Raw genomic sequence first — 25725 nt, 5'->3', positions numbered from 1 at the left:
TCTGTGCCCTGCTAACCCCGCCAGACAAGAGACTCGCGACATCTTTGACCATGGCTACGGCAGCTACATGAAGCATGCCTTTCCAGAAGACGAACTGCGCCCACTGACCTGCGGCCCACTCACACGAGACCGCAAGAACCCTGCCCACATCGAGGTCAACGACGTGCTGGGCAACTATTCGTTGACGCTCATTGACAGCCTATCCACGCTCGCTATCCTGGCATCGACTCCTCCGCCTACGCAAAATGGTACAAACAGACCTCTAGTAGAGTTCCAGCAGGGCATTGAGCTCTTGATTGAAAACTACGGAGACGGAAGTCCGGGGCCAAGTGGCCAGGGTGTCAGATCCAGGGGCTTCGATCTCGACAGTAAAGTGCAGGTCTTTGAGACTGTCATTCGCGGAGTGGGCGGTCTGCTGAGCGCACACCAATTCGCAGTCGGAGACTTGCCCATCCGCGGATACGACGCCACGTGGGAGAAGAGAAATGGCAGGGAGGGGATATTCTGGCCGACGGGATTCGTATACGACGGGCAATTACTACGGCTGGCTACAGACCTCGCAGAACGACTCCTACCAGCTTTCAACACACCCACCGGTCTCCCATACCCCCGCGTCAACCTGCGCCATGGAGTTCCTTTCTATGCCAAATCCCCACATAACATGGATGCTGAAAATGGCCAATGCGGTAGAGACCCCAACGATAAAGGCACCGAAATCACCGAGACGTGCAGCGCTGGAGCGGGAAGTCTTGTTCTTGAATTTACAGTCCTCAGCCGCCTGACTGGCAATCCTCAGTACGAGAAACTAGCCAAGAAAGCTTTCTGGGCGGTTTGGCAGCGCAGAAGCAGCATTGGACTGATTGGCGCTGGCATTGATGCTGAGACTGGGCAGTGGGTGAACTCTTACACGGGCATCGGGGCAGGCATCGACAGTTTTTTTGAATACGCCCTCAAGTCGCACATACTGCTCTCTGGCCTACCCTATGACGAAGCCGATGCTGCTACGGATTCCCCCGACGCCTTTCTTAATGCCTGGCTAGATGCGCATGAAGGCATCAAACGACAAATCTATCGCGGGGCGCAGCACCAGCATCCCCACTACGCCCAAGTCGATCTATATACTGGAGCCATCCGGGCATTTTGGATTGATAGCCTCAGCGCATTTTACCAAGGGTTGCTGACGATGGCTGGAGAGCTCGACGAGGCTATCGAGACACACCTACTCTACACTGCTCTATGGACGCGCTATTCTGCGATGCCGGAACGATGGTCCACTGCAACGGGCGGCATCGAGCATGGTCTGCGCTGGTGGGGCGGGCGGCCAGAGTGGATAGAATCCACATGGTACCTTTACCAAGCCACCAAAGATCCTTGGTATCTGCACGTCGGAGAGATGGCGCTTCGTGACATTAAGAGGCGTTGCTGGACTAGATGCGGATGGGCGGGCCTGCAGGACGTACGCACGGGTGAGCTCAACGACCGTATGGAAAGCTTCTTCCTAGGCGAGACTGTCAAATATCTCTTCCTGCTCTTTGACCCGTCGCATCCCCTCAACACATGGGATGCACCTTTTGTCTTCACCACAGAGGGACATCCTCTCATTATACCCAGGCGTGTAAGACCAAAGAGGTCAAAGTCACCGGAGCCCTCGTCTGGCGAGCAAGCCCTCGAGACATGCCCCCTCCCGCCGGCACATTTGCCATTCAGCATTTCCGCCACTGCCGCCCGTCTTGATGTATATCATGCCGCGAGCCTTGCAAAGCTGCATCTGATGCCAACCATAGACACACTGGAATCTCCACTGGTAGAGTTTAGCGCTGACCATCCCAGCATCTCGTTGTCGGACGTACAATCACCTTCTAACTACACATATTATCCTTGGACTTTACCTCCAGAGCTTGTTCCACACAATGCCACGAGCTCATCCATGGCGGTTCGGGCGACTTTCGACCTGTCGTTCCCCAATATGCAGAGTGCATCACTAGTCAACGCACTCCAGAGGGTGCAAGAAGGCATTCTCGTCAACTCGATCAGTGGACTGCGATTTGGCCTGGTGCGTGAGCAGGACCAAGTACCTCGCATCCAAAGTCAGGCCGTGATGGACGACCAGTTTCGCATCTATGCCATATCGAACATTGCCCTGGGACGCGATGAAAAAGTATTCATGACGCGTTCTACTATGGAAAACTTCAACCCCCTCGATCCGTACTTTACCAGGACACGGGACGCTCAGGTGCTGGATCTGCTCATTGATGTTCCGCCACGGAAAGCTTCGGCCGCTTCGAGCTCGCTGGCTGACCTTGTCAGTGAAGCACTGGACGGGAATCTGTCTGATATGGAAATTGCAAATGGCATTGAGCTGGGTGTTGATGCTGAAACGCTTGAAAACGAGCCATCGTATCTTTTGAACCTGCTCTCATCCCTCCAAGCTCTGTTGTCTGCACCTCTGCCTACTTCCACCTCGACGGCATCGTTGCCTAAGGACAAGGACCGCCAGCGTACGGTACGGCATTCTCTTCCGGGAGCACTCCCAGTTGGCCTTGGTGCTGTACCCATGCCCGACACAGAGGATCCAGGGACGACGTACAACCCCGACGAGCCACTGATGTGGTCCAAGATCTACGTGCACCCTACGACACTCTGCAACGAGCGCCTTCCTGTGGAGGTTGCGAAGCAGCACCAAGTAGTCGTTATTCCGCGCGGGGATTGTTCCTTCTCCGACAAGCTTCACAACATCCCCGCATTTCCACCGGACGCTGCATCACTCCAGCTCATCATCATAGTTAGCTTTCCCGATCACGAGGACGAGGATGCCAATCCTGCAGCGCCACCGGTTCAGCCCGCGTTGGATGAGGTACAGCATACGCCGAGTGGTGTACTACGACGCAATCCCATACCACTAGTCATGGTGGGCGGCGGGCACGCAACGGTAGACATGTTGAAGAGAGCAAGCGGAGTAGGGGTGCGAAGGCGATATTTCTTCCGTAGCCAGGGGGTGAAGATTGGGAATCTGATTGTCTTATAAGGAGCTGGTGGCTGTGGCTAGGCATGTAGAGGTGAAACGGTGCAATTCAACACAAGACATGACTGGCCGATGAGGGCAAGACATGAAATGACTGCTCGTGATACAGGGTCCAGTGGTAACATTGCATGCGCCTGTTGGTTATGTCAGATGTCAGGGGCACTGGCGATCCCCTCGGAGGGCGCGGTGCCACCCCGAGTACGCCTTTCCGCATTAGGTAGGTAGTCCAGCGGTGGCGCACGTGCTCCTCCAACGTCACGCCTCCTGTCATGCCGGTTACAACTCGCAGCCTTGCCAGACAAGCAGAAACTCAGCAACGCCTTCACATGCACGACGCCAACGGAGAGGGGCTTTGTTTCCACCAGCAGACGTCTCACGATGCGCCATACCGCCTCTTTGTTTCTGGCCGCCACACGCCTCACTGCCTCCACGCTGCACGCACTGCCCACTTCCCTTGTCCACTGGATCCTACGTCCATATTCAACGGCTTTTCCATCAGCCCTGCACCGGCATGAGTCGTTTCCGTCACGTCCTGCGTCTAATTTTGTTAGGCATCCTTCGCCATATCTGGGCGGGGCCCCCGATAAAGCATGCTACCGCCGAAGAGGCAGGAGGTCGCCTTGCCAAGACGCATTATCGTCCAATAACATACTATAGTCGCATTAGGGACATCCTCCGGTACCCATGAAAATACTCCACGAGACATCAGGACGACAGCCACCTCCGCCGCAATGCTCACGCCTCAGGCCAGCCGTGCAGAGGCAAAAGAGATTCCGTTTCACGGGTTCCTGCAGCCGCCGTCGCCTCAGCTTGGAGCAAAAGCACTGCCATGGATTGCTTTTCTCTAACTTCTGTAACAGGACGATATTCCAGGGGCCCACATTGTACGTCCGTAGTCTCGCGTCCGCTGTATATGGGCGGACATGACCTTCTCCCGCCCGTAACTGGATCCGGAAGGTCGTCCACGTCGACGCATTTCGTGACCAGCCTGTAGAGCCCGGTATGGGAGTTTTCCTGCCTTATTCTGCTCTTTTTTGCCAAGTCGCCAAGCTTCCCGTTTACTGATTTCCCGAGGGCTGGAAATGGACTGCGCATGAGGCGAAGCTGAGAAAGGAAGCCGGAGATAGACTGTTCAATGAGCGGGCACAATTACCACCAAACATCGTACGCCAAACACGACCGGCATCGCCCCGCGGGACCCTAGGGATCAGAGTTGAGTAAAGAGAAGGTGCTTGGGTGTCGGCGCTTGCGACTGGGACATTATCTATAAGACTGACGACATGCGGCTTCAGCATCTGGCTCTTCACTCCCTACCTCTGTCTTTCGTTCCAACTTGACTTGTATTCACGATGCGTTCCGTTCTTCTTGCATCACTGGCCTCGCTGTCGGCCATTGGCGTCCATGGCCACCCTCATCCACGCAACAATGGGCTTGCTCGACGGGCTGTCGACTTGGATGCCTTTCGTATCAAGCATGCTGCTGTGTACACGAACGTGACCCAGGTCGAGGTTGACCCCGCCATCAACTCCAATCTCACAAGACGTGCCAGTGCCCAGGACGTTGCAGATGAATTAGTCAAGTTGACTGTTCCTGGCGCTACTTTCCGTCTTTCTCCAGACTCGTATGTCGGCACCAACGGAGTAGCCCACTTTTACTACAAGCAAACTGCCAACGGTTTGGATATTGACACTGCCGACTTCAACGTCAACGTAAGTTCGCATAACCTCTGACCATATGAATTCGGATCACTAAAAATACTAGATTGCCCGTGACGGCAAGGTTTTCTCGTTTGGAAACTCATTCTACAAGGGTGATATTCCAGCACCACCAAGCCTGAGCAAGCGTGATGCAGCTGAGCCTGTCAACGCTCTGAAGTCGGCCGTCAAAATCCTTTCCCTTCCTGTATCTGCCCAGTCAGCTACTGCTGAGCCCAAGGAGAGCGACAAAGTATACACCATCAAGAAGACGACTGGATGTGTTAGCGACCCAGAAGCACGCCTTGTCTATCTTATCAACGAAGAGGGCAAGCTCTCGCTTACATGGAGAATCGAGACCGACATCCTCAGCAACTGGCTCCTGACCTATGTCGATGCCGAAAACGGCAACAAGGTGCATGCTGCCATTGACTATTCCGCCGATGCTTCGTACAACGTCTAGTAAGTGTTACTTTGATCTACTTCCCTACATCACTAACGTCTTGCAGCCCCTGGGGAATGGCCAACCCAGACGAAGGAGGACGATCGCTTATCAAAGATCCCGAGTACAAGCCAGCCAGCGAATTTGGATGGCACAGCGACGGTACCCAGAAATTCAACACGACCCGCGGTAACAACGCCGTGGCTCATTCCAACTGGGACAACGCATCCAGCAACCTCCTCAATCTGCCTCGCCCTGTTGTCGAGGATCTGGTCTTTGACTTCCCCTACTCAACCCAGGAATCCGAGTGGAAGTCATACGTCAACGCCTCCATTACCCAGCTCTTCTACACATCCAACGTCTACCACGACCTCCTGCACACGCTCGGCTTCAACGAAGCAGCCGGCAACTTTGAAATCAACAACAACGGCGCCGGCGGCAAAGGAAACGACTTTGTCTACCTCAACTCCCAAGACGGCAGCGACACGGACAACGCAAACTTTGCTACTCCCCCCGACGGCAGCCCTGCCCGCATGCGCATGTACATGTTCACCTCGACGACGCCCTGGCGCGACAGCTCCTTCGACGCCGGTGTCGTAATCCACGAGTACACACACGGCCTGTCCACGCGGCTCACAGGCGGCCCTGCAAACTCGGGCTGCCTCAGTCTGCTCGAATCCGGCGGCATGGGCGAAGGCTGGAGCGACCTGTACGCCACAGCGCTGCGCCTCAAGGCAGGCGACACGCGCAAAACCAACTACCCGATTGGCGAATGGGTGACTGGCGTCGCAAAGGGCATCCGCAACTACGTCTACTCCACCGACATGACGACGAACCCGCAGGTGTACTCTGACGCAGACAAGTACACGCGCGTGCACCCCATCGGCAACATCTGGGCATCGATGCTGTACGAAGTCCTGTGGAACCTCATCGACAAGCACGGCAAAAACGACGCCGCCCTCCCTTCCTTCGACGCAAACGGCGTCCCGACAGACGGAAAATACCTTGCGCTCAAAATCATCATGGACGGCATGGCCCTGCAGCCCTGCAACCCCACCATGGTCTCTGCCCGCGACGCCATCATCGACGCCGACAAGGCCCTGACCTCGGGCCAGAACGCATGCGAAATCTGGAAGGCCTTTGCAAAGAGAGGCCTCGGCGAGGGCGCCGTCTACTCGGCTACCGCGCGCACAAACAGTTTTACCGTCCCCGCCGGCGTCTGCTGAAACCTAATAGCCGTAACAGAAGCGGCTGAGAATTGATGAAGATATGATAATCATGGGTAATGGTAATGCCCGCGTTTGGGGAAAACCACCGCTACTACTACTACTGGCATAGCACTGGCGTTTTTAGGGCGCGCTAACGAATTCCCCGGTATCAAGAGCATTGGGGGCCTTTTTGGGTTTTGTGCAAGCGTCTCTCTTCAGCGGGGGGATATGATATAATTTTTTTTTTCGCTTTCTCATGTGTATATCTTTATCACGGATTAGTTTCCTATACCTTTTTATCTTATTTTTATTCATTGTTCTCTCTCTCTCGCTCTCTCTCTCTCTAAATAGGAACGTTTGACACGATATGTTTATGAGTCCAATGTTCATCGAGTTACTTTTGTACACATAGTTATGGAAACTTTCAAAGATATATATTTTTTTGTATAATCCATAGTGCTTTTCCGAGATGATGCGGATGCAGATGCAGATAACGACGACGACGACGACGACGACGATGAAGAAGAAGAAGATGATGATGATGAAACTTGATTCTAAAATAAGAGATGGAACCAAAAAAAAGAGAACATCCTCATCCGAGAACAATAACAAAGTAGGGCGAGACGGACAAAGTTTCAATATACATAGTGTACAGAAATAACTTTTCGAGTTAAACCTTGTTGTGCTCCCGTCCATGACGTAATTTCCCTTTACATGGGGGGACTTCATTTGATGGGTTTTGATTGCGCATCGTGCTCGGTCGCATCTTCGTCCACATCATCGTCCCATTCGTCTCTTCGCACTCCACTCTGTTCGGCTACCGAGGCCGCGGTACCAGACGCAGCGGGGAGTGGCGCATCCTCGTCACTCTCATCCTCGAATGCGGCCGGGTCTGCCAATGGCTGAGTCTCTGGGTTCCTCTCTGAGTTGCTGCTATTTGGCGCACCCTCGACGCCCTCGTCAGCAGACACGGAGATGCCTCGCCTTCCCCACTTGTTCGGCGGCTGAATAGAGTCGTTCCGCTGTCCTCCAGCTTCTTGGTCGTAGTCAAAGTCCATGCTCTTCCTGCCGATAAAGCGTCCAACCAGCCATCCCCTCCCCAGGTCGTCCGAGTCGACAACTCCACCATGTCGGAGCTTGACGCGCTGGCGTGTCCAGTAAACCCATGCAAAGTCAATCATGAGTGCTGTTTGAATCGAGCCCCAGACCCATGATGTGGGATCGTGGTAGTGCGACTCGTTGGCGCCGCGTACGATCCAGTTGAGAACATATAGAAAGCGGTATGTACCCAGCGCGACCAAGTAGAAGGAATCAATGACGGTCGGAACAGTAGTCTGGCGCAGGAGGAGGAGTTGGGGGATGACGCAGACGGATTCGAGGATTTCGGAAAAGACCCAGAGGACCTGTTGTCGCATTAGCACGTCATTCATTGGATCAAATGGAATAAGACGAACCTTGAGGAAACTGTTGTGGCCAATAACGGTGCTCTTGAAGATGAGATACCAAAAAGGAGTAATGGCGAGGCTACCGGCCAGACAATACATGCCAAACTTCCACGCCTTTTCCCGTTCTCTTGTGCGCGCATACACGCTTGTCATCAAGAAGATGATGTATAGTGAGGAGAGGGTGTAGAAGATCTAGAAGCCGTTAGACGTGCTTGTTCCGGGGGGCGGAGATCCGAAGTCGCCGTACCTTGAGGGAGAAGTTCCATGTGTGCCATACATCTCTGGTCGCCGAGGAGGTGAAGATGTCGAGATAGCGCGTAGCGAATACAAGGGCGTAGAGGACTTGGGTGATGAGCGAAACGCCTGTCAAAGTCAGCCACGATGCCAGCCTGGCAACAAGTCGGACAAACGCACCCTCTGCACTGCTGTTTGAGTGTATGGCCCATATCAATATGAGCTTGGAGCAGGTGTGCGAGACATCACCGAGGATGTGGAAGAGGTTGAACTGCATGTTCGGAACGACGGGTGGGGTGCGACGGCTACACAGCAATAGGCCAGCCGCCTGTCGCCGGCGTGTTGGGGTTCAAAGCGAAGTGTTGGCACTGTGTGCCGGAGCGATTGGCGGGTTGTCGAATGAGAATACGAGATGTTATCGAAGCAGAGGTCGCTACAGGATGCGGTAATAAGCGATGAGGAGGACAAAGATGGAGCGCGATTGTGTCGATGGTGAAGTGTGGCTCAGCTTGGTGTCGCGTCTACGCAAGCTACCAGGGTCTAACCGGGCTAACCCGATTGGGACTGGGCGGTGGGGTTGACACGGGAATGCAAGGCTGACCTGCCTTTTTAGCCCCCGCAATCCAACGATCCACGGAAAAACCCGAATGAGGATACTAACCACGGTACCACTGCGTCACTGTGTCATTCCAACCAAAAGACTCCAACGACATGGATAGATGGATGGACGGGTGTACTTGATTCAGCCCAAACGATATCATGTGACCAGGCTACTGGTTGCGAGTTGCAAGTGAACAAAGCACGCTGAGACACTACCTGAAGCAGTAGCGCATTAAGACTGTGTCTGTGCCACGCAATGCGTTCTGATGGTTACGACATCCGTAGTGTGAGCTCCTCGTGAAAAATCCGGTTGGTGTCTGCCTTGTCATTTGAGATTTTGGACATAAGTGGGAAACACAGACAGCGAGAAACGTACAAGGGAAGTGACGGTTGTTTCGTTTGGTGTATTCTGATTTGAAATCTTACTACCAAGCTTCCTGTCAACATGGGCTAGGCCTTCGTCCCATTTCTGTTACGTGTGAATCTAGTCATTGCGGATTGTGCTGCTAGGGCCAAGTATAGTGAAGGATTATGGCTGAAATGCAGATAATCTATCCAGTAAATCATTGTTCGTCTAAATGTAAACTGCCGAATTGGGCGGTCGAAGAAAAGACTCTTGTTTTGAAGGGCGTTGCCTCTATCAGCATAGGTTCATGGCGTACGGCATGCGAAGTCGGAGTGGCCCGGTCCGCCAGAGCAAACCCCCACATCCATGGGTATCATGTTGCACAAACACGTTGGCCATGCTTCACTGCTGTGAATAATATCCAAGAGTCTGTCGGTTCGGCTGGCGCCTCTTCCGGGAGAAGCCATAAAGAATCGAGTAAGGCCTGCAAGGCGTCCAACGCGGCATGTGCGGAGCCGGCTGACAGTCTTGTTCGTATCTGTGTAGCAGTTTAGCGTAAATCCCATGGTTTTTAATGTACCTGAGCACGATTAGGGCTACTGCGGCGCTGGGGAGCCTGAGACGTGTGACTTGGGTGGTCTGAGTCCCACAGTGCGTCACTGTGCCGTCTTGTGGGCACACGAGGTTACAGGCCCCACAACGGTTGTCCATGGATTGATTTACGGCGTAGCTGCTGCAGTTGTTGGCAACACGCATCAGTGCATTTTCACTATAGTCGAGCCATGCTTGGGTTGATAAGCGCTGAAAAGCCAAGGAGAGGGAGGCAGGTTAGGCGAGGCAAATTGCATTGAGCGACGAGGCGACGGTGCTCAGAATAGCAAGAGAAACGGCAGGAAAAAATAGGAGTGGCTGTATTCAACTTGGCGAGGCAGTGTAGGGGATGCTCCAGTCGGCGGCACAGTGCGGCGGCCATGGTTAACGCGCAGCCGCCACGGCAAATCGAGGCATCCGCTATGGGTGAAAAATAGACACGCACACACACCAGCAGGTCATGAGGGTTTGGCGGCATGGTGGGCATTCGCCAACGGGATTCGGCCAGACGCAGCAGGCGACTCTGAGGAGCAGAGAAGACAGACGGGAGACCGCAAGGGAGCGGGGCTCGCGGAATCGAGAGCTGCAGGACCATGGGCTTTAGCCGATCGACAGCGCACAGCCCGCGAGCGAGGACTAATGGCGATGGCAGGCAGTGTGGTGGGGGGTGACGTCCAGTGAGCAGCGGACTCGTCGTCGCTTTGGGCGGGTTTGGACGGCCAAGTCACACGAGGTGGGGCGAGTGTCGATGCGACGAGCACGCGCACCGGCTGGCGATATGGCGAGGGAGCTGGCGGTGGCAGTGATGGTTGAGGGCTGGGGAGCGTGAATGGTGGTTTGGGGAGTGCGAAGGGGGAGGAGGTGAGTTGGAAGGAAGGGCGGGTGGCACGGAAGCGGCGAATTAGCGGCCATTAGCCAACCGAAGCCGGCATTAGCGGCCAATGGCAGCCGCCGCAAGCAGGCATTTAAGCGCCTTTGAATCCGCGGGTGGCCGCTGACGCTCCGCATGCGGGGCAATTTGCTGTCTTTGATGCCAATTCACGGCACAGTTGAGTCCAGCACCAGTCGAGGGGAGATGGTGCCCCCCCTTGTTGGACGGCAGTGTGAGATGTCCGCCGGCACAGGCGCGGGTGGCTGATATGAGGGCGAGGGCGAGGGAGAGGGAGAGGCCCCGGGGGCTGCTGATATCGACGGGCGACGCTATCATCATCACCACCACCACCACGACAGCGGCGCCAGGACGACGGCCACGACCAGCACATGGAGCGACCCAGCATGGCGTCCCGGGTCAGCGTGTGGGCCGGACACAACCGTCGACTGGCGCTGCATGGCACGGCATGGCACGGCATGGCTGGCCCAGTCGCGGCTCAAGCGCAACGCAGCGCAGCACGCAGCCGGGGGGGTGGGCGACGGGCGAACAGGCGAACAGGCAGGGTGAAAGCCCGGGGCGCTAACATGCAGGCCTGCCAATCCTGCCCACCAGCCCGCCAGCCCACCAGCCCGCCAGCCCACCAGCCCGCCAGCCTACCAGCATACCAGCATACCAGCATACCCACCCGGCCGGCCATTGCACTCGACGCACTAGACAGTGACCTGCACCGCCAGCCCGCCAGCCCGCCAGCCCGGGTGGCCGTTACCATGTCGATAAATATGACTGAGGCGGCCCCCTCGACACTCGCACGCCGCCTACACCACCCCGCCCACGAGCAGCCGCCATGTCGACTCTACTTGAAGTTGGACTGGATGCCCAGGGGATTCATGCTCCATGAGAAGTTGACTGTTGCCGAAGGTAGCGAGGCTAAGCTGGCGTGGCTTCGATCCAGCAGGTGAGGCGGCTGGCCAAGGCGGAAGGCTGACTGGTGCAGTGCGCTGCGTACTTCGGACGGCGTCTCTTCTGGCGGACTGGCAGACTCGGGCACGACCGAGTCTCGCGAGTAGACTGTACCTGGGGACATTGCCACGGACTGGTCGAGCTGGGCGGTGGGCAGGGCGTGCTTGGCCGTGTACGAGTAGGCGGGGGTCGAGGGCGACAGGTTGATGGAAGAAGAGGCATGGGAGGACATGTAGTTGGTGTAGGCCGGGTAGGCGGGCTAGAGGGGAGCGTGTGAGCAGCCAATGTCGCGGCGAGAGTGAAGCACAAACCTCACTAGGGCCGTCGGGGGCCGAAATAGAGGGGCCATACCAGGCAGACGACGGGCCCGGGTTCACGTCGTGGGCGGGCAGGGGGCTTTCTGGCAGGCGGGCCATGGACGGGCGCAGCGACTGGGGGGACATTTGGGGGGGTGAAGCGGGCGGGGCGGGGTAGGCGAGGGTGTTGTGGTGGTGGTGGTGGTGGTGCTGCTGCTGCTGGTAGGCGCTCGGCCACGAGGGAGTCCTGGAGTGGTGGAAGAGGTGTGGAGGAGGGACGGGGCCGCTGAATCCTACTACCAAGCATTCCCAGGCCTCACTCACAGTCCTCGCGTCAGTGAGCCATCCATAGAACTACCCTCCCACAACATGGCCTCGCCGCAACCCCGGCGCATGTACACGCCCATCGCCCCTCTACCTCAAGAGACACCTCGCTCCCACAGCATCAAGAGGCACCATGACGACGACGAGGAAGCTCTCGACAACGCCAAGCGAAGAAAGCGCTCGGATTCGCAGACGTCATCCCAGTTTGAACTGAGTGACGAAGACCGACTGCTGCTCAAGCTCAAGGAACAAGACTCGATGCCGTGGAAAGACATTGCCGCCCGCTTCCAGTCAGAACTCCAAAAGTCTTACCAAATACCCGCCCTGCAGATGCGCTACAAGCGCCTAAGAGAACGCATGCGCGTGTGGACCGACGTTGACCGCAAAGCACTGCGCATGGCACACGAGTACTGGGTGCAAAACAAGTTTGAAATCATTTCCCAAAAGGTGTGCACTGTCGGTATTCTTTGAAGCAAATCATCTAACCAACCTGACAGATGTTGGAATTCGGCGCCCAAGAGAAATGGACTGCTCGCCAATGCTCGCGTCAGTGGCAAATGATGGACCACCCGCCAATACCCTACTCCCAGTTCGAACCTCATCTTCAGCACGGCTTTGCTCCCTACGCAATGAGTCCTGTTGAGCCGTCGTCAAGTAACGGCCCCCTTTTCTTACACACATGATGTGTGCTTTACTTTGCCATTCTACGGGGAAAGTCATTCATCATGACTTCATCATTCTCCTTCTTCTTTTTCTTCTTCTCCAATGACTACCTAGGGATGCTTCCAACCAATGTGCCGCAGCACGGACATGGCGTTATTCCAGAAAGACGGCAGCGAAGAAAAAAACGGACGGCTTGCAATGCGAGATTGAGGCACAGTAACTGCTCGACTCAGCATCGCCCTCCTTTTTTTTTCTCCTACCTAGAGGCTCACGCCGTTTATGCCTTTCCATCTTTGTTTCTTTCTTCTACTACCACTTACTCGCTTATTTACTTGCTTGATACCCTTGCTTAGAGAAGTCATGTACCACCCGCCCACCCCTCCATCTACATAGTAACGATTACATTCTTTTTTGTATCTACATCTCCACCCGTTTCGCTTCTCCTGTATACATGAAAAGAAAAACGCTGCTGCAAGGCGAATGAATGAACAGACAGACAGACAGGCGGAAATACACCGTCTTGTCCCATAGAGAGTCGCTATGCGACGCTCCATCAATCAATCAATCAAATCAAATCAATCAACCATACCCGAAACATGTCCCCTCTCTCCACATGCAGTGCACACATCCGCTTCTCCTCCCCACAAATTGCGGGGCCTCCCTTTTGCCTCTTTGCCTCTGTACTTACCCAACACAGCACATACCCACACACCGTTGAACCCACACATGTCCATCCAGCCACCCAGCCGCTATCCCCAAAACGAGTCCTATTACCGAAGTCCAAAAGAGAAACTGTGTGTGAGTGAGTGAGTGTGTGTGTGTGTGAGAGAGAGAGAGAGAAAAAAAACACCCCCCGCATGAACTACCGCGCCGCAATCTGCGACCCGACTCGTGCGAACTGCGCCGCAATCAACAAACATGTCCCCAGTGCCAAAGGCGACTTGGCCTAGATGCTATACTGTGCCTTTTTTTGGGGGGGGGGGGACATGTGTGCGTGTGAGGAGAAGGTAGGGGAAGGTATGGTATGGTATGGTGATGTGAGGTGGTTACATATATACTTTTATACTGTGTGAATGAGGTGGGAATCTAAGGGATGCATGGGTGGATAGATGGAGGGATAGGTACGAGAGTAAGATTGTAGTCTCAGTTCCAGTTCCACAGTTCTAGATCAGGTCCAGATCAGGTTTACGTTTGGTAGCGGTGTCGGCTAGGTTTTATTTGTTGGACTGTGGCGTAGTTTGTGCATACATATACATCTTCATTCATACATATATACATTGATACATACATACATATATGTATGTACTCTTGGCTAAGTAGTCTAGTCTAGTCCAGTCTCGTCTCGTCTCATCTCATTTCGTCTTGTCTCTGCACAACCACTACCACCATCATCACCATCTTCTTCTTCACCACGCTTTTCCAGATCCACACACACGCGCTGGAAGTTTTGACACGGCTAGGTAGGTTACTTACTTCTTTTCTTTCCGCGCGCCTGGCGCAAAGCGTATCACGTGTGTATGCATGCATGGCGCAGGGATACCTACTCAAGCCGCGCCGGCAGCGCTTCCAAATATCTAAGTATGTAAGTATCTTGCTCACGCGTGGAAAAGATGGAAATAGGGGGGGGGGGAGGGAAGGAGAAAGAGGGGCCACGCGTTTACGCCTGCATCTCCGTTTGCGTAGAAACTATGTGTGTGTGTGTGTGCGTGTGTGCCGTATTCGGCCCGTTTCCAGGGCGTCGATAGTGCAAATTGTGGATTCGGTATTCAAAGAACACACTCTGTGTGTGTGCTCTGCTTTCCTCTACTGTCCCATGTGTGCGTGTGCGTCGTGTGCGGCACAGGGTCGCTAGTGTGCGGCACAGCGTCCTCGCATGCGCATGCTTGATGCGGTTTTGCGGCACGTGTGAGTGACTGTGTGAGTGAGGGTGTGAGGGTGTGAGCGAGTGCGTGAGAGAGAGAAACTTTTTTTCTTTCTCGCTGGTGCGTGTCCAGGGTAAACGTGTGCGTGTGCGTGTGCGCGTGTGGTACGTAGCAAGAATGACACCCCCCCTCCCTGCTACTGCTGCTGCTGCTGCTTTTGGTCTAGTCTGAACTTCGTTTCTAGCATGGCGAGGTGCGTGTGCGCTTGGTGGAAGCGGTACGCGCGGTCGTTTGGTGGTACGGCAGCGGCCTGCCATCTGGGTGTTGGCGTACATACATGGTGCTGTTGTGATGGACGTAGGCGTGATCGACACTGGCATTTGGGGGTTTCGTGTGCTGTGTGCTACGCTACGCTACGTGCATGGCTAGCTGATGGGGCAGCCCTACGTGTAGGCTACGCTATGGTGTTCCCTCTCCCACGCGAGCATGTACGTAGGCGTGTTATTGTTGTCGTGTGTAAAGGATCATCAGGGCAGCTTGTGCTAGGGGGGCTCTCGCATACTGCATGCCCGACGTACGTAGCTCCTTGCCTATGGCGATCGTGACACGCCCCTGCATGACTATTGTCTGACGGTGGTAGTTGCACATTCCTAATCAGCCCTTTGATCGAGATCGTTTTCTTCGGCAGATCGTCAAGGCATCGGATCATGGTTTGGTCGGTGTGATTGGATGAGATCGGCGTTATACGTTCATGCTAGTGTATATCGACTATCTGGTCAGCTGAAGGGCATGTCCTTAGAAGTGCCAATATACTGCTTATGATGCTAGTGTGCTGAGATCAGGCCTAGACGCGAGAGGAGGATATATGGGAGTTTGTCTTGGCCGATTGAGCCAGCGCCAATGGCTGTGAAATCGCTTCGTAGCCTTCTACATCGAGCAGACCTACAGATTGTTCGTGCTTAGGCTGTATTGCATCAGATACGCGGCAATAACAAGATCCGTACATGGTACAGTGCGTTCAACGGGACGGGACGCTCTGCTTGCCATACTGCAGTACCCGTCAAATCAGGGCCTTCTTGATGTACAACACCGAACGACGCTTCGCCTACGTCGCAAGCAGAAACCTCGCAAGTTGGAGCTTTTGACGGCATATTGCCTAGACTCTTCTTCGTTTAGTCTGAACGCATCCATAGCAGCCCCAATATGGTCTGACGTGTGCCAGTATAGACTCTACGTCATCCATTAAGGCTTGCAAGGGCACAAGGCGTAGGGAAATGCAAACCAGTGCAGAGTAGGAAAATGTGTTCTCTACATATGACTGGTCCGCTGGGTAGGAAATGTGATGAATATGAATTTTCGCCTCGTCAAATGATGGTTCACAGCTTACTCGGAGAAGAGGAAACCTGCGTGCCACAGGTCCCAGCCCCAGTAAGCATACTTGCATCCGCTCGCTAACGCTGCCGCGGACCGTGTCCAAGGCCGGTTCGTTGTGCGCGTGGCTGGCTCTTCTTCCAAGTCTCCAGCGGCCCGGTCAAGCCTACTTTGAGAGCTAGAACGGCTGGCAGCGGCCTTGCAGCAGAAGGATCCAATGAAACAAGGGAAGGGCTAGGGCTTGACGTAGCCATGGCTTTTCTGCAAGCCTTGATAGGCTGCTTATTGTCTTTGTTGAGAATTCCAGAACGTGACGAGATGGATGGTAAGCGTCAAGGAAGCGTGCTTCACCCCCACGTCCACCAGTCGGGGTGCATCTTGCAGTGGCTCGGAAGTCACCGAAGTGTCAGACGCTGGCTGTTGAATGCCGACAGCAGCCTTTGGCCTCGTGTTGGAGAATTAGCATCCAATGGCAATACGAGCAGGGAGCGCGGGAGGCAGCAGGGCGTACTCGGCGTAGGTGGCATTGGTGGCATTGGTCAGTCCCACGGGATCTCCTCCGCATTGCCGAACGGACGACAAGCTGAGAGTCGTGAGAAAAGCATGCATGCGCAAGCTTCTCCCAATAGAGCCATGACCGAGAGCATGGGTCAACAGATAGAACTAGGTGGACAAGGTAATTATAGGACCAAACTGCTGGAACATGGCGAGGCAAACATGTAATTATGATCAACATGTGTGCCCATGATCAAAGTGTCCCCTTTTGTATGGATTCGAACAATGGGTTTGGCCAAATGATGATGGCCTTGTTGAACTGCAGCCATTTAGCCGCACCATGCAGCGTCTGTCGGGCGGGGGCAGATTTCTGAACAGACTCGTGAGGTAATGTCGCACGTGCGCGTCAGCATGCCACCCTCTTCTCGTCCATGGCTGACTGATGATGTCTCTAGCTGGCCGGTCCCCTTGTTCACACGCCGGCAGTAGGACCAAGCTTGAAGCCACCGCTGAGATGGGCCACCAGTTCAGAGGTACTATCGGAGACCGGAGACCTGAGATCTGAGACCTTTGAGAGTCGGTTGCACAGCGCGTTTTCGGCTAATGTGAGAAAAGTGTTGGGCGCCTACACTCTGCCAAGGCTAAAACCGCGAGACTGCTCCTGAGACGCTGCAGGAGGGCCAAACCCTACGTCAATCCACCGGTGAATATGGATATGGACTCAGGCCTGTAAGCAGGTACGTCCTCGGAGCAGCAGCATGCTCTTGGTACCATCTCAGAGCACAGAGAGAAAAGCCGGGGATGGGCTGGGTCCTGTCAGCCTGTATAGGCACCCAAGGTGGCTTCTGGCCGTCTCGACCTGTGCTTTTCGCCCCACTGGCGTTCTGTACTGCCATGTTCCCCAGATCTTCTTCGGCCCTTCTAGCGCTTACGGCGTCCGTCGACTCGGGTTCCGTGCAGCTGAGGCCCGCGAAGCCGCCCAGGGTACGCATGGCACGTATAGACGCGGTGCTTGTGTCCAAGTCTTTGAGAAAAGAAGATGCGAGCGGCTGAGATAAGCGCTTCGAGCGTGATAGGAGACGGCAGATATTTAACCGGTTGATGGTGCTCTCCGGGTTAATTGCATGCTGTGCCGCATATCCCGGCGCTGTGGGACATGGATGTGGGAAATGGACACTAATAGACCCGTTCTGGGGCGGATGGTGGCATAAGACGGCAAGGCAGCTGTGCGACTAATTAGTATGCGGCCAAGTCGTGAAGGCGAGGGCGTTGTCATGGCGAGCTCTGACAAGTCCGACGAAGCCCGAAAATCCGGCGCAATCCACCGAGAGCAGTGCGCGTGGCTGATTGGTCCGCATGCCTTATTCCCGAAATCTCCGCAGCCCGCCCGTATGTCCGCAGGCTGCGTACTTGATGCGTCAGTAGGTGTACAATTGATGCTTTAAAACTCACAAAGCCCAATTGCACACGGCACATGCACCTCTCCCTCTTCACCCAGCAATAGCATGCAAACTGCTCTGAGAAGAGTCCTGCACCTGAGCTCTCAACTGCCCCGCACCGCGTCACCACGCTTCTTTCACACCTCTTCGGCCACCATGGCGGGTCTGAGCATCAACTCCCAATACTCGATGCCATCGGGCTACATGATTCCTGTGCTCGGCTACGGCGTGTATCAGACGCCTGCAGACATTGCTGCAGATGTGGTTCACCATGCGCTCAAAGTCGGCTATCGCCATGTCGACTCGGCAGTAGCCTACAAGAACGAAGCCCCTTCTGCGCAGGGAATGAAGCAGTCTGGAATTCCAAGGGCGGAGCTGTTCTTCACGACAAAGATCCCACCAAAGGAAATGTCATACGACACGGCGAAAAAGCACATTGAAAATACGTTGCAGATTACTGGGTTTGATTACGTCGATCTTTACCTACTACACAGCCCATACGGTGGCAAGGAAAACCGAATAGGCGCATGGAAAGCGCTGGTTGAGGGTGTACAAGCTGGCAAGATACGCTCCATCGGCGTGTCCAACTACGGCGTGCATCATCTGGATGAGCTTGAGGCCTGGATCAAGGAGACGGAGGAAAAGGAGGGTAAAGGAAAGGGTGGTGTGATTAGCGTCAACCAGATCGAACTCCACCCTTGGCTTGCACGCCCTGATATTGTCGAGTGGTGCAAAAAGCGAGGCGTCTTGTGCGAAGCATATTCACCGCTCGTGCGGACTACAAAGAACGACGATCCGCTGATAAAGTCGCTTGCGCAAAAGTACAACAAGACACCTTCGCAGGTCTTGCTGAGATGGAGCTTGCAGATGGTATGTAAGCAATTTGATACAGACAACCATGCACTAACCATGATAGGGCTTTGTGCCGCTTCCCAAGTCTGTTACCAAGTCGAGAATCGAGGAGAATACCCAGCTTTTTGACTTTGAGCTCACGCACGAGGACATGAAGAGTCTAGACCTAGGAGTATATGAGCCTTGCGCCTGGGATCCTACCGTCAGTCACGATTAATGTAAGAAATTCAACGTGTTCTCTTCTAGATAAGACCCACTATGTGTTGTGAGCGACTATTGCATCTCCACTTGCTCGACTAGATGCTTACATTCATGTCCATGTTGTGTCTCGCTTGACATTCCACTTTGACTTTTTTTGCCCTCTATCTAGTATCCATGGAGAGACCTACTCCATGTCTTGTTCGGTTTTCCTTCCCCTTGCGTGTGCTAGCGTGTTTAGGTTAGGTGAATGCCGAAAATTCTAGTCGCCCTGGAATATGCCTGCTAAATGTGCAGCTGTGTGTTGAGCGATGCTGTCCCAACGGTTTTAGTCTGTGTAGACGAAGTCGAGATGCACGAGTCATGCATTGTAGAAGCGCCGAAAAGGGAAGGAACGTAGCCATTGCACCTACTTGCAGCATGCTGATATGCCGAGATCGTCCGGTAATGAAATTACGGATTTGGCATTGCAAAGAAGATCACATAACCAGTTGGGCTGTCAAGTTGCGTGTGACGTTGGCAGCGCGTCGATATTTGGCTACGTCATACTGACCTGCGCATGAAACCAGCAATACCTTCATCAACAAAACACATGGTCATCTTTTCAACCTCGACAACACTACCAGATGCCCTTCAATTCTCATCTCTCTTCAACCTAACAAAAAACACCAACGACAACACCTGCATACAATCACAATGGCGCCAAGCAAAAAGGTCCTTATCATTCTCTCCGACGCCAGCTCGTTTCCCCTGTACAACACGGGCAGTGATGGAAAGACAGTCTCCCAGGATTCTGGCTACTTTCTGATGGAGCTTGCGAAGCCCCTGTCCAAGATCCTAGACGCAGGCTATGAAGTCACGTTCGCCTCGCCCGAAGGCAAAGAGCCCACACCAGACCCTCTGAGCGTCTCGCTTGCCGCATTTGCAGGCAACTACTACGAGAAGCAGCGCGAACTGGAGCTGATTGAGAGGATGAAGAGGGAAAACGGATTTGCGAGGCCAAGGAAGTTTTCTGAGATTAGCGATGAGGAGCTCAAGGGGTTCAGCGGCGTCTTCATCCCGGGCGGCCACGCGCCCTTGAGGGATCTGGGCGACAATGCGGAGCTGGGCCGAGTGCTGTCCCATTTCCATGCCGAGTCGAAGCCGACGGCAGCCATTTGCCACGGTCCCTGGGCATTTCTGTCGACCAAGTACGGGCCCAAGAAGAGGTTTGAGTACAAGGGCTACAAGATGACGAGCTGGTCGGACGCCGAGGAAAAGGTCATGGAGACGATACTCAGAGGGGAGATTGACAAGGTGGAGAGTGGGCTAAGGGAAGAGGGGGCTGACATGCAGGAGGGCGTTGCGAAGAGTGCGGGCAGTATCACCGTGGACAGAGAGCTGGTGACCGGAGACAACCCCATGGCGGCGAATGCACTGGGAGATAAGTTTGTGGAGATGCTGGCAGCCCGATAAGGCGTATGTGTGTGTGTGCTTGGGAGGACGGACGAAGGTAGCCGGGCGATGGGGTAGAAGGCAACGATACACAACATCTCGTGATAGAGTTTCGGATATTACATAACATGGGTATAGCAAGGATGCACATGCCAGGTCACCACTAGCAAGGGGCCGTCTTCCCTAGCCGACAAAAGTGAAAGCTACACAGGGCTGACAGGCTCTGCTAGCGGCAACGGGCAGCGGCAGCGAAGCTGGGGCCGAGCTAGCGATGCGGTGCGGTGTAGCAATGGGTATAGACAGCGATGGTATAGCATAGCCAGAGTATAGCATAGCCAGAGTATAGCAATCAATGGCCATCGGGGGGAGCGGAGCAGCACATGACGACGCACGTGCCCGCTTCTCTCTCTCGCCTCTCTCGCCTCTCTCGCCTCTCTCGCCTCTCTCTCCACCACGAAGCTATCTCGACGTCATGCAGCGCACTGCAACGGCAACGGGCAATTCTCGCAGCCCTCGCGCGCCCTACACCCATCCCAGGCCCCAAGACGGCTGTTGTCCACTGGCACTGGCCGCAAACCGAATCAGAATCGAGACTCCACTCGGCGGGCCCCGCACGCCAGCAACCATGTCGGTGTCGGTCGCGCATCGCCGGCCAGGCCCAGAGTGAGTTATTGGAGCCAAAAATTCGACGGCGCTGTGTGCGCTCCTTAGACGGCGGCCTTGCGTAATGGTGCTGCTAGCAGCTTCGCGTGGATTGTGCTGTACAGAGTCGATCGCTGCACTAAGGCGACAGCAGCACCCGTGGGGCAATTGATAACAAGTCTTGGGACTTGGTTAGCTGCCGTTGCCCGTCGTCGGTCGGCCAGAAAAGCATCGTTAAGGCATGACGCAGCGCCGGCCAGCGAGAGGGCCCGTTTGCCGTCGATGCTTATATAGCTGCCCGTCGCCCGTCACGCCCAGCCATCGCCACGCCACCATGGCTGTCCCAGGATACAGGCTGGGTGTTGATGTTGGAGGGTGAGTAGTGTGCCGCTACCAAAGACTTGCTGTGCAACGCGCCCGCGACAGCCGCTATCCAGTGCTCGAGTCTGGCTATGCATCGCATCTCCATCAGGCGCCACCCCCCCAAGACCGTTACCGACGTGCGGCTGACACACGCCCAGGACCTTTACCGACGGTATGCCTTTGGCTGTGCAGCCCTCTACAATTCAGCACCTAACCGAGTCTAGTCTGCGTCATTACCCCCACTGGAGAGGCTATCCGCACAAAAGTCCCCACCAACGTCCACGACCAGTCGATTGGCGTGCACGAGGGCGTGCAGCAGGCCCGCAAGATACTAAAAGACAGGCACGGCTGGGACGGTAGCTTTGAATACATCCACCACGGCACCACGACCGCCACCAATGCCGTCCTCGAGGGCAAGGGCGCCAAGTGCGGCCTGGTCGTCACAAAGGGCCACAAGGACATCCTCGCCGTCAGGCGGAGCCACATACCAGGTGGGCTCGGCGCCTGGATGAACTACCACCAACCCGAGCCCCTCGTACCTCTGGAGAGAACAGTCGAAGCCAAGGAGCGCATCAAGATTGACGGCAGCGTCTATTCCGAGTTTGACGAAGAGCGCTTTCGAGAGGATCTGCAGGACCTCAAGCAGCAAGAGCCACAGGCAATTGCCGTGTCGCTGCTCAACTCCTTCGCCAACAACACCCATGAAAAGCGGATCAAGTCTATTCTAAGTGAAGAATTTGGCCCGCACATCGAGATTGTCACGTCAACCGACGTCCTCCCAGAAATACAAGAATACGAGCGCACCGCCACAACGACCGCCAATGCAATAGTCAAGCCGATAGTCAAAACATATATGCAGAATCTCCAAAAGAAGCTTTCCAACGACACCGATACCATTCGTATACTAAAGTCTGATGGGGACCTGACTTCGCTGCAGCTGGCGGGCGAAACGCCTGTGCGAATCCTCATGAGTGGCCCAGCCGGTGGCGTCAAGGCCGTCTCGCATCTAGTTTCCAAACAGACACCTTACAAGAACCTGATTACTTTTGACATGGGCGGCACAAGTACTGACTGCGCTCTGCTCTCGGGAGGCAACGCCATCATCCGACAGGAGACTGAAGTCGGCCATTTGTCAGTGCGCGCACCATCCGTCGATGTGAATACGGTCGGGGCCGGAGGCGGCTCTATTGCTGTATACAACGACTTCACCAAGAGTCTACGTGTGGGGCCAGAATCTAGTGGTGCAACGCCGGGACCTGCCGCTTATGGAAAAGGCGGCACCCAAGCAACCGTTACGGATGCCAACTTGGCCTTGGGGAGACTTCCGTCCAAGCTGCTCGGCGGCAAATTCGAACTCGACGTTGCCGCCTCCACTGCAGCAGTCGAGTCCATCGCCAAACAGATGGGCATGGACACTGTATCGGCTGCTGAAGGTATCATTGATCTTGTCAACGAGTCCATGCATGGCGCTCTTCGGTTGGTCTCTGTTGAACAAGGCTATGATCCAAGAGATTTTGCCCTCGTTGCACTCGGTGGGGCTGGGCCTCTCCATGGCAACGCTCTGGGTAAGCTGCTGGGCTCGTGGCCTGTAATTGTTCCGCCGTCTCCTGGAGTGCTGTGCGCACAGGGCGATGCCATTACAAAAATGTCTTATGAGCAGAGCTGCACGTTCATCCGCAATTTTTCACAGATTTGCGTAACGGAGCTCAAGGACACGCTACATCGTCTCAGAGAAAGCGGTATTTTCAAAATGAAGGCTTCGCTTGCAAACGATGACGCTGCACTGAATGTCGTATATCAAGCCGACATGCGATATAAAGGTCAGGCCATGACGCTTGCCGTTGACATGAATCCTGGTGAGCTTGATGGTTCACCAAACGTACTCGAAGCTTTGCGCAATAGGTTTAATAAGGCGCATGAGAAACAATTTGGCTTTGCGAATGCCGATACTGATATCGAAACCATGCGCTTGCGTGCCAAAGTCATTGATGCTTCTGAAGAAGTGACCTTGAAGCCTATCGAAAAATCTGACACGTCAGAGCCATGCGAGGATGCAATCATGGCTAGACAAACCATTACATGCCAAGGCAAGCAAGTCGAGGCAACATTCTGGGACCGTACATTACTTGGTGGTGCCGGCAAAATTATTCGTGGTCCAGCCGTCATCTCGGAGATGGACTCGAATACTTTGATCCTGCCTGGATACTTTGGTGAGACGGACTCCATGGGAAATATCCTCATATGGCCTGTAGAAAAGAAGGAGTCGAAAAAAGCGGTGCATACCAAGGAATCCGCACAAGCACTTCTCAAAGAGCAACCCATCATCGCCACTCTCATCGCTTCTGCACTTGGCTCCATTCGAAGGGAGATGGATACCCTGGTTAGTAGATCGACAAAAAGCGCGAGATACATGCTGACTTGATCCAACTGTAGATGCTTCGCTGTGCGATGAGCCCGGCTATTCGCGAGCAGCAAGACGAGTTCAACGTCATCACCAATATCAGTGGCGAAATGCTGGTTGGCCAATTTGGTTCTTTTATCCCGGAATTTCTGAACAGCTGGGATGGTTCAATTGAGGAAGGCGACATTTTCATCACCAACGACGTCTACCAGATTGACGGTGCCGTGTCGCACCTCAATGACCTTGTCGTTCTTCTGCCCATATACTACGAGCATCGGCTCATCGGTTGGGCTGCAAACTTTGGTCATTTGACTGATGTACAAGCCAAGGTCCCGGGATCCATGAGTATCAATGCCGGCACAATCTTCGAAGACGGTCTGCAGATTCCGATTGTCAAGCTCTACGCAAAAGGCGTCTACAACGAGAGTCTTGCAACCGTCATGTTCCGCAATTCTAGGATGCCGGATTGGTTCCGTAGCGATCTTATGGCACTTGTCACTGCATGTCGCACTGCCGCTACTCGGGTCGTGGAGCTCTGCGACCGTTATACACCCCAAGTGTACGAGGCCGCCGCCGATTGGCTACTGGAGCAAAACAAGATTGCTATCAAGACCATGATCGATGAGAAACTCGGCGACCAAGTAACGAGTTTTACCGATTTCATCGACGATGACGGACAAGGCGTAGGCCCATATGCCATTTCTTGCTCCATGAAGAAGGAGAATGGCAAGCTCGTATTTGACTGGGACGGCACATCGCCTCAGTCCAGTACTTCGATGAATTTCTACCTCTCAGTCACAATGTTCAAGATGTTCATTGGCTATTATCTTCTGGCAGTCTACGATCCCCACGCCCTTGTCAACGACGGTTTTCACGACCTAATCGACGTTCGGATCCCGACCGGTTCGATTCTTCGTCCCGTCCGCCCAGCTGCCGTCAGCTGCCGAACTCATCTCCTTGGCCGAGTGATGGATATCCTGCAGGCGCTTTTTGGCCAACAGAACCCTGATTATCGTTGCGCGGCTGGCTTCTCAGACTCACCACATCTCTTTTTCTCTGGCTTCAAGCCTGATGGTGAATTCTTTTTGCTCTATCAGATTGGATTTGGCGGCGTTCCTGCACGGCCTATCGGAGATGGACCTGACTGTCACTGTCTGTTTCCAGCCATCAAGTCAATACCGTCTGAGAGCATCGAGCTTTATTTTCCAGTCATCATCGAGGCGAACGAAGCCTTGCCAGACTCGGGAGGTGCCGGGTACTATCGCGGTGGCAATGCACAAAGAACGATTTACAGATTCTTGTGTGAGGGAGATGTTAGCATCCATGACGATAGGTGGCTGGTGAAGCCTTGGGGTGTGAATGGTGGCAAGCCAGGGAGCAGATCGAGGAAGGTGTTGTATCGGAACAACAGCTACGGCACGGCGGCAGAGAAGGAAAATACTGAGATGTGTCACTCCAAGCAGGACTACATACACGTCTACCCAGGTGAGTTCTGAATCGGGAGCGACTCAACGTGATGATTAACAGCTTCCAGGAGACACTCTTGAATGGATAACCTGGGGCGGTGGAGGTCTTGGCGATCCCCTTACACGTCCCCCGGAGCAAGTGGCCAAGGAAGTCCACCGCCGTCTTGTCACAGTTGAAGGGGCCAAGGCCAACTACGGCGTCATCGTCGATGCTCGCACATTTGCAGTCGACGAAGCTGCCACGTCACATCTTCGAGGAAAACAACGCGACGAGCGTGCGCACCAAGGCTATAGCACTCATGACACGATAGATCGTGGCGGCACGATCAGCGACTTGATGCGCACGTGTGAGTTAGAGACGGGGCTGAAGCCGCCCGTACATCAATGGGAAAAGAAGGTATACGGACCACATGCGGGGCTAGAATACGTGAAGAAGTGGTATGAAACAATGCAGATGGAGGGGCTGAAGAGATGGGATGAGGCGTGCGTGGGTTAATGTTGCTTCC

At 54.5% G+C, this 25725-nt stretch overlaps 7 protein-coding genes across 7 annotated transcripts; 6 read left to right on the top strand and 1 right to left on the bottom strand.

Annotated features, from left to right (window-relative positions):
• The first annotated feature begins 47 nt into the window (after positions 1-47).
• SETTUDRAFT_162808 (glycoside hydrolase family 47 protein) lies at positions 48-3111 on the top strand. Its single transcript, XM_008027041.1, has one exon. The coding sequence runs from the start codon at positions 68-70 to the stop codon at positions 3023-3025; it is 2958 nt and encodes a 985-aa protein (XP_008025232.1). The 5' UTR covers positions 48-67; the 3' UTR covers positions 3026-3111.
• A 1260-nt stretch (positions 3112-4371) lies between these two features.
• Positions 4372-6643, top strand: SETTUDRAFT_114927 (uncharacterized protein; the record flags this gene model as incomplete). The annotated part of the gene is made up of 3 exons (XM_008027040.1): positions 4372-4731; positions 4784-5178; positions 5226-6643. 3 exons carry the CDS (start codon positions 4372-4374, stop codon positions 6382-6384), a joined length of 1914 nt encoding a protein of 637 aa, XP_008025231.1. The 3' UTR covers positions 6385-6643.
• A 226-nt stretch (positions 6644-6869) lies between these two features.
• On the bottom strand, positions 6870-8499 carry SETTUDRAFT_162807 (uncharacterized protein). The gene is made up of 4 exons (XM_008027039.1): positions 8226-8499; positions 8059-8174; positions 7821-8003; positions 6870-7769 (listed from the first exon to the last, which is right to left on the bottom strand). The coding sequence occupies exons 1-4, from the start codon at positions 8320-8322 to the stop codon at positions 7092-7094; spliced, it is 1074 nt and encodes a 357-aa protein (XP_008025230.1). The 5' UTR covers positions 8323-8499; the 3' UTR covers positions 6870-7091.
• A 3579-nt stretch (positions 8500-12078) lies between these two features.
• SETTUDRAFT_153378 (uncharacterized protein) lies at positions 12079-12716 on the top strand (the record flags this gene model as incomplete). Its single annotated transcript, XM_008027038.1, has 3 exons — positions 12079-12104; positions 12153-12480; positions 12531-12716. 3 exons carry the CDS (start codon positions 12079-12081, stop codon positions 12714-12716), a joined length of 540 nt encoding a protein of 179 aa, XP_008025229.1.
• A 5303-nt stretch (positions 12717-18019) lies between these two features.
• SETTUDRAFT_30901 (uncharacterized protein) lies at positions 18020-18932 on the top strand (the record flags this gene model as incomplete). The annotated part of the gene is made up of 2 exons (XM_008026808.1): positions 18020-18733; positions 18780-18932. The coding sequence occupies 2 exons, from the start codon at positions 18020-18022 to the stop codon at positions 18930-18932; spliced, it is 867 nt and encodes a 288-aa protein (XP_008024999.1).
• A 620-nt stretch (positions 18933-19552) lies between these two features.
• Positions 19553-20728, top strand: SETTUDRAFT_162804 (uncharacterized protein). The gene has a single exon (XM_008027037.1). The coding sequence runs from the start codon at positions 19610-19612 to the stop codon at positions 20366-20368; it is 759 nt and encodes a 252-aa protein (XP_008025228.1). The 5' UTR covers positions 19553-19609; the 3' UTR covers positions 20369-20728.
• Positions 20729-21323: 595 nt separating this feature from the next.
• On the top strand, positions 21324-25715 carry SETTUDRAFT_88326 (uncharacterized protein; the record flags this gene model as incomplete). The annotated part of the gene is made up of 5 exons (XM_008027036.1): positions 21324-21364; positions 21511-21524; positions 21577-23732; positions 23786-25238; positions 25288-25715. The coding sequence occupies 5 exons, from the start codon at positions 21324-21326 to the stop codon at positions 25713-25715; spliced, it is 4092 nt and encodes a 1363-aa protein (XP_008025227.1).
• Between the last annotated feature and the right edge of the window lie 10 nt (positions 25716-25725).

This window comes from Exserohilum turcica (genome assembly GCF_000359705.1).
Source record: "Exserohilum turcica Et28A unplaced genomic scaffold SETTUscaffold_2, whole genome shotgun sequence".
NCBI classification, from domain to species: domain Eukaryota; kingdom Fungi; phylum Ascomycota; class Dothideomycetes; order Pleosporales; family Pleosporaceae; genus Exserohilum; species Exserohilum turcicum.
This window is presented reverse-complemented; position numbering and strand designations above follow the sequence as displayed.

Coding starts and splice junctions, on each gene's coding strand:
- SETTUDRAFT_162808 (XM_008027041.1), top strand. CDS start 68: ATGAAGCATGCCTTTCCAGAAGACGAACTGCGCCCACTGACCTGCGGC.
- SETTUDRAFT_162807 (XM_008027039.1), bottom strand. CDS start 8,322: ATGCAGTTCAACCTCTTCCACATCCTCGGTGATGTCTCGCACACCTGC. Junction 8,175..8,225: donor CTCAAACAGCAGTGCAGAGG/GTGCGTTTGTCC, acceptor TGACTTTGACAG/GCGTTTCGCTCATCACCCAA. Junction 8,004..8,058: donor CATGGAACTTCTCCCTCAAG/GTACGGCGACTT, acceptor AACGGCTTCTAG/ATCTTCTACACCCTCTCCTC.
- SETTUDRAFT_162804 (XM_008027037.1), top strand. CDS start 19,610: ATGGCGCCAAGCAAAAAGGTCCTTATCATTCTCTCCGACGCCAGCTCG.